Source organism: Lygodium microphyllum, chromosome 16 (genome assembly GCF_053477565.2).
Source record: "Lygodium microphyllum isolate KBCC chromosome 16, Lygodium_microphyllum_v1.1.10, whole genome shotgun sequence".
NCBI lineage: Eukaryota > Viridiplantae > Streptophyta > Polypodiopsida > Schizaeales > Lygodiaceae > Lygodium > Lygodium microphyllum.
Window position 1 is genome coordinate 70,029,602 of NC_141150.1, and position 10,732 is coordinate 70,040,333.

General features: G+C 41.5%; 1 protein-coding gene across 1 annotated transcript; it reads right to left on the bottom strand.

Annotated features, from left to right (window-relative positions):
- Positions 1-6,642: 6,642 nt before the first annotated feature.
- LOC148022958 (heat shock protein 81-1-like) lies at positions 6,643-9,500 on the bottom strand. The gene is made up of 4 exons (XM_087695894.1): positions 9,157-9,500; positions 8,919-9,060; positions 8,418-8,695; positions 6,643-8,327 (listed from the first exon to the last, which is right to left on the bottom strand). The coding sequence occupies exons 1-4, from the start codon at positions 9,280-9,282 to the stop codon at positions 6,768-6,770; spliced, it is 2,106 nt and encodes a 701-aa protein (XP_087552020.1). The 5' UTR covers positions 9,283-9,500; the 3' UTR covers positions 6,643-6,767.
- Positions 9,501-10,732: the final 1,232 nt, after the last annotated feature.

Consider the following 10,732-nt stretch of genomic DNA (forward strand, 5'->3'; position numbering starts at 1 on the left):
AGGCCCAAGGGTGCGTCAATTTTTCCATTGACAAGGGTCCGGATCTGGCTACGTTGAACAATGTATATCATGTCTCTCAGCTTGGGGTGAATATGTTATTTGTTCAGTAGCTTTGTCAGTTGGGGTGAGTGGTTTTTCTTACAACGACCATAGTCGAGATGCTTGACTCTCAGATTGGTTTAGTGATTGCTCTAGGTGAGGCACAGCCTAATGGCCTATACCACATGACACACTTTCTGATTGAGCTGACAGCCGAGGGCTCCGTGTTCCATAGCTTCCAGGCCTCAGCCACATCTCGAGAGCCTACGATCAATGAGCATCTTTGGCATTTTTGCTTAGGGTATCTTGGTTATGACTCGCTTTATGAGTTATTATACCGTGAGCTGGTTGAGGGCCTTCCACGCCTGAAGCTAGCTTGAGATATCTGTAAAGCTTGTCAGCTCGAGAAGTAGCACCGTATTCCATTTTCTCCGCAAATCTCACATAGAGCTGAGACGCCTCTTAGATTGATTTATGTTGATCTTTGTGGGCCGACATCCACTATTGCCTTGAATGGCGTACTGTACTTCTTTTTGATAGTGGATGCTCATTCTAGATACATGTGGGTAAACTTCCTCAAGCATAAGTCTGATGCTTTCACATAGTGCACTGTACTTCTTTTTGATAGTGGAAGCTCATTCTAGATACATGTGGGTGTACTTTCTCAAGCATAAGTCTGATGCTTTCACATACTTTTTTGCTTGGGTGCTGTTGGTTCATAACTAGACTGGTCATTGTATTGGTTGCATGAGGAGTGATAGCGATGGTGAGTTCATCTCCTACAAGTTTTACGAGTATCTATACAAGCATTGCATCTCCCGCCAGCTCCCCTCTACCAACTATCCCTCTCAGAATGGAGTCGTAGAGCGTAGGAACTAGACAGTCATGAAATTGGCACATGCACATATCTATTACTCTTGTTGTAGGCAAACTTCTTTGGTTAATTCACACTAGGCCAGATTTAGCTTTACTCAATTAGCATACTCTGTTAGTATTTCACAGAACCTAGGATATCACATTGGATTGCATGTCTTCGTGTGTTGCGTTATTTATGGTGTATTTATTCTTATGGCGTGACATATGGTGGACTTGAAGCCCCCCAATGGTTCTATCCGTTGATGGCAAAACATTAACCAAGTCTATGCCAAACTGTGGTTGGCCTAGTTCATGATGACCACTTAGAATCTCCCAACGAAGAGGCAAGTTTTCAATATCCCTAGGAATGGGTCTACCATGATCTAAAATCCCTTTCTGAGCACTGAGCCTAGCAACCTGCTGTCGCTCATACCTTGTGGATGTACCACTAATCCAATCTACCTAACCACTAACCTACTAAGCTACTAACAATTAACTAATCAAACTAACATACTCTCTCTCTCTCTCTCTCCAACCACTTACAACTAACTAAACTAACCTAACCTAATGTAACCTAACCACTAACCTACTAAGCTACTAATAATTAACTAATCAAACAATTAAAAAGTAAACAATAAAATAACCAACAATTAAAAATTAGCTAACCACTAACCTAACCTACCTAACCACTAACCTACTAAGCTACTAACAATTAACTAATCAAACAAACCTACTCTCTCTCTCTCTCTCTCTAACCACTTACAACTAACTAACCTAACCTAACCTAACCACTAACTAACTAAGCTAGCTAAACTAACCTAACCTACCTAGCCACTAACCTACTAAGCTATTAACAACTAACTAATTATACGATTAACTAACCAACAATTACACACACACACACACACACACACACACACACTCTCTCTCTCTCTCTCTCTGTCTCTCTCTCTCCACGAGAACAGGGATTCTCTCTCTCTTCGTGGGAATAGGAAGACACACACACACACACACACACACACACACACACACACTCTCTCTCTCTCTCTCTCTCTCTCTCTCTCTCTCTCTCTCTCTCTCTCTCTCTCTCTCTCTCCAATGGATAGGCACGCCGCACCATGCTGTCGCTGTGCTGTGACTCACCGCCATGCTGCTTGGGCGCCGTGCCTTGTCTCTTGTCCCTTGACTGCCGACCCGTTGACTCATCGCACTATGTGGGGCACTACTCGCCTATCCTCGGACTATGCAGTCCTTGTCGCTTTGTTGTTGCGAAGTGTGGCATTGTTGTACTGCTGTACTATTGCTATGGACTGAAGTGCCGGCACCCGCAATAAGATGAGAGAGAGAGAGAGAGAGAGAGAGAGAGAGAGAGAGAGAGAGAGAGAGAGAGAGAGAGAGAGAGAGAGAGAGATAATTGACCTGCTCTGCTCTCTTGTTGCATGCTCTCTGCTCTCGACTGCTGCCTTTCTTTGCTCTTCTGTTACCTGCTCTGCTCTCGTGAGTACTACCTGATGCTCGAAGTGAGAGTGAGAGGAGGAGGTAGTGAAGATAGATCTCTTTCTGCCCCCAATCATGGGAGTGATTAAACCAATCATGTGAGTGATTAACCTCTCTCTAACCCCAATCATGTGAGGAATTAATCCTATCATGCTAGTGGTTTGGTTTGGGGGCTAGGCTCGGGAGCTGCTTGGTGCTTCGACACCTCCCGAGCGTGTAGCTCAAATAATAATGTGGTATAGATTGTGCAACAAAGTACATACAATTAGGAAGGAAAGTTAGCTGATCTATCCCAAAGTAAGAAAATAATCTACTAAGAGAGTAAAATTTTACCTAAAAGCCATGTCTCTTATTGTGACTTGACACTCTACTGTGTTCAAATTATGAGTGATTTTCGGTGTTCAAGTTTTACCTATAATCCTTGTTACATAATCATCCAATGCACTTTTTATGGCATATGTGCTTTTGGTACGTCCCAAACCCTCACATTCCTTGAACATATATGCAAAAATTACAATTGATATGAATTAACTTAGGTGTATATTCTTTGAGCTAGTGCTTGGCTTGATAGAACTCAATATGTCTACTGAAATTTGTGTTATACACATGTGCTAAATATCGCTAGTACACAATGGCCATTCTATGCTATTGAGATTCGATACATGTATAGACTCAAGGGTTTCATATTCTTGACCCCCCCTTAGGTAATATGTACTTGGGGTTGTAGAAAAATACAAAGTTTTTTGCAAGCTGCTTGGCTATATGCCCCTCAAAGAGTAGTCTACTAATTTTGAGGTGGTAACACTTAGACGAACCTATGAAACTCTTGATATTTTTCCACTCACAGTAATCCAAAGGATATAATTTTATAAATACAAGACAATTTGTTATATAGATATCATGAACTTGCTCATTCTCAATGTGCTGCAAAGACTTACTATTTACAATGTTTCGTTAAATGGTTACAGTGGGTGCAATATGTATTTGTTTCTACATGAATATATGTTGTACTAATACCTCTGTGTATTATAAGGTGAGAATCAACCTTCCTTTGTCTAAGAGCTAAAAATTTACCCTTCTAGTACTCTGGTATATTTGCAATTGCAGACACTTTCATCTTGAAAGTTTCCTTCACACTTGGATGCATATGTACCCAAGATGAGCAACGTTACATATTCTTCTTCATCTTTCCTGTTACATACTTCTATCAAGAGAATTCTTGCTCTTCTCTTAAGTAATATATCTTAGACAATATGTAACAAAATATATGTTAAACTCTAAACATTATGCATATTAGGTCCAACCTGTAATCACCAATATGCTGTATAGATCAACATGGCTTTGAGAGATGTTTACACTTACCATTTACATAAAATATAATGGAAAGAGTATTACAAGAATACTCAAAGAATTTTGTTAAAAAAAAAAAACATTATAATGAATAGGAGTCTAATCTAACTCAATATAGTGTATAAAAACGTAAGTATTAAAGAGTAGTCAATACAAGGATGGCATCCACATGGCATGCAAATCTGAATAGATACCTAAGATATTCTATGACTTAGCACATTGTGCATTATATGGATGGTATGATATAGTAGTTTCATGGATCATAGCCAATTGGCATGGAGATGCAAATGGGTACGTAGGATCAACAAATCAGTGGATTTTCGAACCACAACTTCTATCAAATCATATAGTCTAACACAAGAAAATCACTCACCATAGCAAAACAGTCGTTTGAAAGTTTTATGCTTCACCTAGAACTTACACAAGACTTGTATGTCATAGAAACATAATGCTTCAATAACAACCAAAATAACTAATTATTAATGAGTTATTGCAATATAAAAGAGAAAATTTACTGTAAGGTAGAGCATAAGTATTTGTGTTGCATGTGGAGATGTGCATCGACAGAAGATGATGCAACTACACAATACCAATCCATTTGGATCTAGTGGTCTTAAGCAAGATTGTAGACTGCAATATTCTTGCAATGGATTGTTGACCCAGTTTGGTGGCATCTCTAATATCCATGTTGGAGGCAACACTTTGCTGGGGTACATCTAGTCTCTAAGAGCACGCAATGATATATGCTCTAATTTCTTTCTCACACTCTATGCACATTCCTATAGGTAGTAGAGGACATTACTCATATGCCAAACCAGAAGCCTAGCAAAGCCTGATAAAGCCAGTGCAAACAAGTTGGCTTGCATGTGAGGACTTCAAAGAGACTATCAAATTATGTGATGCATGTGTCAATGATGTTGCCAACGCTTTACTATAAAGCACCAAACATCATGCACTTCTTGGAGGGATGTTCCATGGTGCAAGATTGGTTGCACAAAAGTTCCTAAGCTGGTTGCAACAAGGGAGTAGCCCCACACCAATGGTGGTAGCACATATGGTGGAAAACATGACAATTAGAATTGAAATACATCAATAGCCTACTTTTAAAGGTGACAACATAATTGAAGCAAGAAAATGAAAGATAGAGGGGAACGCGAGATCAGAGGAACAAAACGCCTCCCATAAACTAGAGTATATGATTAAAAATCAATCGAGAAGAAAGGATACAAGAAAATTAAATTATGGGGACCAATGCCAAGGTTGGTTGAGGGCATGATAATCAAAATGCAAGAAATCAATAGGAAAAAACACACACGAGACACCCACATTTTCATTTTGGGTAACTAGAGTATATGATTAAAAATCAATCGAGAAGAAAGGATACAAGAAAATTAAATTATGGGGACCAATGTCAAGGTTGGTTGAGGGCATGATAATCAAAATGCAAGAAATCAATAGGAAAAAGCACACATGAGACACCCACATTTTCATTTTGGGTGTTCTGAAGTGGTCCAACTCCCAAGATGATGCTAGTAATCAACTGTGGTATTGTAATGATATTGCCACCACACATGAAACACATATTCTTCCATTCAATACGCACTAGCTAGAGTACTACAAATATAGCCAATAGCCCGTGGCACAAATTTGATCACAAAAAAAATCCACATACTAGAGATTGGTGGGTTTGTTTTGCATAAGGCAACACAATAAGTGGATGCTAATGAATGCTCACATAGATATTAGAAAGGTGTCTCACAAGTTGCAAGAAAAATAATAGATTTAGCATTGTCTCTAGATGCAATTGTTAAGAGACAAAATGGTGAAAGCCTTAAAAAAAGAGATTTTCTAGACTATACACCCAACTTCACTGTATTGTATGAATATTACACTGCGCACATTGCAAAAGAGCTAATGTGTAATTGTCAAGATTTCGTGGAGCATGCTACAAAAGATATTTGGCATGAAAGCACTTGTACTACATGTACATTTGAGTGTTTAGAATGGATGCAAATGTTAAACATATTTATATACTAACTCATGCTTACAAAATAAAAGTTACATCTCGTATTTGTAAGTAACAAAACTTTTCCAATGTCGCTCATGATGTAACAAAAGAAAACTTACAACCCATATTTGGAAGCACAAAAAGTTTTCCAATGTTGCTAATGGTGTGACCAAGCAAAAAAGGATTTATGCTAGTTCTTAGCACAAATGTATATTGTTTTTATTAATAAATACAATCAAAACTAATATGGTTAGATATGCCCTAATTTTTGACAATACATTTTGATCTTTCTCTCTCTATTTGTGGTACAATAGTATAATTGGATGTTTAACAATATTGCATATTTTATAAGAGAGAGCTAGTGGTTTTGATACTCTTTGTTGCAACACTCATCAGAGTGGAATATTAATTCTAGAGATCCATAGAGCTTGCATAAATACTCCTATATCATGGGGGGGAGAGAGAGAGAGAGATAGATAGAGAGAGAGAGAGAGCCAATCAAGGAGACTAAGGAGACCAGGGAATTGTGAGCACGAGATTGCGTTTAAAAACCAACTGCACACTCCAAGAGAACCAATCTCTCTCTCTCTCTCTCTCTCTCTCTCTCTCTCTCTGTGTAGCTGCACCAAGTGGCTTTCCCGTCACACAAGCAACACGATTGTCTGATCGTGGCTTGGAATAAACAACATAAACATCTGCGACAGTAAACAATCGGTGCGATGACCAATCACTCAAGACAAACCGATCGAGATTTCGTAAACTAAAATCGCACAAAACTCCCAATCAGGCAGAGATGCCGATGATTCTATGAGAATTTTCATCAAATTCTGCCCGACGGATCACGATTCAGCGAATAAAGTACAGAGAAGTCGAGGACGATGAGGCCATAAAAAGGGTCGCAAAGAATTTAAAGTCTCCATTACAAAACTTTTGAAGACATCCAAGAATAAAAGAGGATTCAAGGGGAGGAGGTAACACACAGAAGGGCAAGTATAATTTGTTATGACACACAAACGATTTAGTCAACCTCCTCCATCTTGGAGCCCTCCGCATCGACATCCTCACCACCCATATCCTCATCCTCCCCAGAGACACCAACATCGTCCTCGTCAATGCTCAATCCCAGTTTCAGCATGCGGTGGATTCTGTTTCCAAAGGTGTTGGGATCATCCAGGCTGAACCCAGAGGTCAACAAGGCAGTCTCGAATAGGAGCAGCACGAGATCCTTGACAGACTTGTCGTTCTTGTCAGCATCAGCTCTTTTCCTCAGCTCCTCCATGATGGGGTTCTCAGGGTTGATCTCCATGGTCTTCTTGCTGGACATGTAGCTGGACATGCTGCTGTCACGCAGGGCCTGAGCCTTCATGATCCTCTCCATGTTGGCGGTCCATCCGTACTCGCCTGTCACCAGGCAGCAGGGGGAGTCGACCACGCGATCGGACACCACCACCTTCTCCACCTTGTCTCCGAGGATGTCCTTCACAACCTTGCACAAAGGCTCGAACTTCGCCTTCAGCTCCTCCTTCCTCTTCTTTTCCTCCTCTGAGTCCTCTAGCTTCAGCCCTTCCTTCGTGGCTGACATCAGCTTCTTCCCATCAAACTCCTTCAGTTGACCTACCGCATACTCATCAATGGCATCCACCATGAACAACACCTCGTAACCCTTCCTCTTTAGCTTTTCCAAGAAAGGTGAGTTCTCCACGGCTTTCTTACTTTCTCCTGTGACGTAATAGATATCCTTTTGACCCTCTTTCATCCTTGTGACATAGTCCTTCAGGCTTGTCATCCCGTCTCCACTCTTCGTGGAGTGGTAGCGGAGCAGCTCGGCCAACTTAGCTCTGTTCTGGCTGTCTTCGTGGATACCAAGCTTAATATTCTTTGAAAAGGCCTCATAGAATTTGTTATAGTCTTCCTTGTTCTCGGCGATCTCAAAGAACATATCAATGCATTTCTTCACGAGGTTCTTTCTGATGACTTTCAGAATCTTGTTCTGCTGTAACATCTCCCGTGAGATGTTGAGAGGGAGATCTTCGGAATCAACAACACCCTTCACGAAGCTCAAATACTCAGGAATGAGCTCCTCACAGTTGTCCATGATGAAGACGCGGCGCACATACAGCTTGATATTGTTCAACTTCTTTCTTGTGTCGAATAAGTCGAAAGGTGCTCTCTTGGGAACAAAGAGCACAGCCTTGAATTCCAGTTGCCCCTCCACTGAGAAGTGCTTCACAGCAAGATGCTCTTCCCAGTCATTGGTGAGACTCTTATAGAAAGCCGCATATTCATCTTTTGTAATCTCTTCAGGCTTCCTCATCCAAATAGGCTTCTGCTTGTTGACAAGAGCCCATTCGTGAGAAACCTCCTTCACCTTCTTCTTCTTTTTGTCCTTCTCTTCTTTCTCTTCCTCTATCTCCTCAATTTTACCTTCTTCCTCCTTCACATCCTTTTCTTCCTCATCTTCATCATCAGAAACCTCCTTGGTGGTAGTTTTCTCAACCCATAGGGAGATGGGGTAACTAATAAATTCTGAGTGCTTCTTAATGAGGTCCTTAAGCCTCCTCTCCTTTAGATATTCAAGCTGCAAAGCACAACAACTGCATCAGGAACTCGCACATAACGTGGTTCAAACAAATGATAACGTCTCGGTAACCACAACCGGACAAGTTACCTGGTCCTCCTTCAGATGTAGGGTGATCTTGGTACCCCTTCCAAGCGACTCTCCAGTGTCTCGAGTGACAGTGAAGGAGCCTCCAGCTTGAGACTCCCAAATGTACTGCTCGTCATCATTGTGCTTTGTCGTGACGACAACCTTCTCTGCAACAAGATAAGCAGAGTAGAAACCAACACCAAACTGACCGATCATGCTGACATCGGCACCAGCTGCGAGAGCTTCCATAAATTCCTTTGTTCCAGAACGAGCAATAGTGCCAAGATTGTTGACAAGGTCTGGAATACAAAAACACAAATAACATTAAGAATACACTCCGACCATAGAAAACCGTTAACAAGGCCTGCATAATGATAATTGTAGAGTTGCGAATTACTCCAGACGTATGCCAAAATTTAGGACATATAAGAAAGGAGAATTGTAGCATTGCGAACCCTGCTGCAAGCTCAAAGAAAGGGCAGATAGCAATGCTTCAAACCGTAGAAACTCGGATCCACTTACCTGCTTTGGTCATGCCAATACCGCTGTCGATAATGGTTAACGTATTGGAGGCCTCATCGGGAACAATGTGGATAAAGAGCTCCGGCTGGGAATCAAGTTTGCTCTTATCCGTCAGGCTCTCAAACCTGATCTTGTCAAGCGCCTGACAAGACAATGCGTGTAAGGAGCTTTGCACATTATTCAGAAATAGCATGGCACAACACAGACCAAAACTACACAAGGAAAAAACAACGCTTACATCTGATGCATTGCTGATAAGCTCGCGCAGGAAGATCTCTTTGTTGCTGTAGAACGTGTTGATAATAAGGCTAAGGAGCTGATTAATCTCGGCTTGGAAGGCAAATGTTTCCGTCTCGGCTGCCATGTCCGGTACCTTCCAGGAGAAGAGAATATGATGCAATACAAATAGGAAGGGATCGCTACGAAAAGGGTAGCTATGGAGGGACGTGTTATATCGGGCGAGGGATTGGTGGATTGATGGCTGTAGCTATTACGAGAGAAGGAACTCTTTAGGAAGAGGACGGCGAGGAAAGAAAATCTCGCGGGGGAAGGGGCGGGGGGAGGAATGTAGAGGCCAGAGAGCGAGCGAGAGGGGGGAGAGAGAGAGAGAGAAGGGGCTTCCACAAGGCTCTAGAACGTTCCGTGGAACTTGGAAGCCGTTGATCCCTATAACCGCTCCGATGAATTAGCTTAAAAATGAATTTTAAAGGAGATTCTCATCACCGGCTTTGTAACAGTGTTCGGGAAAAGACGGGCTAAAAACTTATTCGATTACCTGTGGGCACGAAGTACTTTCTTGTAAAAAAAAAATATAGGTGAAAAGGACCGTTTTACTTTGATCATCCAAGGAGAATATCTTTCTCAACATTAAAATAGAAGGATAAATTTTTTAAAAATAATATGGAAAAAGATATTAAGTAATAATTATAATATTTTAAAATTTATAAAATATAAAATGTAAATATAAAATAAAGCTTAATGCTTAAGCCTTCGATCAAGTTTGAGTCTTGAGAGCCTAAACTCAAGTCTTAAACTTTAAAGGCTCGAGTCTCGACTCTAGAGATTAACTAGCTTTGAAGTTTAATTATAATTAAATCTTACTACACTTACTGGTAGCAACCAACTAACTAGATGGAAGAGAGAGAGAGAGAGAGAGAGAGAGAGAGAGAGAGCTCTTGTAATCGCGAGTTACCAAGTAGTGAGCATTGAGTTGTCACACTTTCATGCTCATGCATTGTTGCTTCTTCAAACTTCCACTAAGCTTTATTGCCTATGCTTGGGCTTGTAGGCTGCCTACAAGCTATCACTGCTTGCCTTCCTACTCAGTGTGCTAACTAGGCCAGAGGCCCTAGGGGGGGGCTCAAGGGAGAGAGAGAGAGAGAGAGAGAGAGAGAGAGAGAGAGAGAGAGAGTGTGTGTGTGTGTGTTCAAGGCTTAAGCCTTAGTGCCTTAAGGGTTGACCACTGAAGCCTGAAGAAGTGAAGCCTATTATCTTGTTGGCGTACAGATTCTTGAATCAACATCCTATTATCCTGGAGATTGGGACCTGGTCATTGGTACTAGTTGTGCAAATTTTCTTTGAAGTTCGTTGGTGTTGAACGGCTTGGCTTGGGCCCTAAGGCCACACACACACACACACACACACACACACACACACACACACACACACACACACACAGAATGAGGCGTTCGTTGGCCAGGGCCTTGCAGGTTGCCGCCTTTATTGAGTAAGTCGTTGGTGCTATGGGTGGCTTGGTGCTCAGGGCCTGAGAAGAGAGAAAAAGCCAGGCGGCTGGGTGTGGGTCTTGAGGGCCT

Excerpts from the sequence above, each read along its gene's own strand:
- LOC148022958 (XM_087695894.1), bottom strand. The coding sequence starts at position 9,282 with ATGGCAGCCGAGACGGAAACATTTGCCTTCCAAGCCGAGATTAATCAG. Across the intron at positions 8,696-8,918 it reads TATTGGCATGACCAAAGCAG|ACCTTGTCAACAATCTTGGC; the intron begins GTAAGTGGATCC and ends TTTGTATTCCAG. Across the intron at positions 8,328-8,417 it reads TACATCTGAAGGAGGACCAG|CTTGAATATCTAAAGGAGAG; the intron begins GTAACTTGTCCG and ends TGTGCTTTGCAG.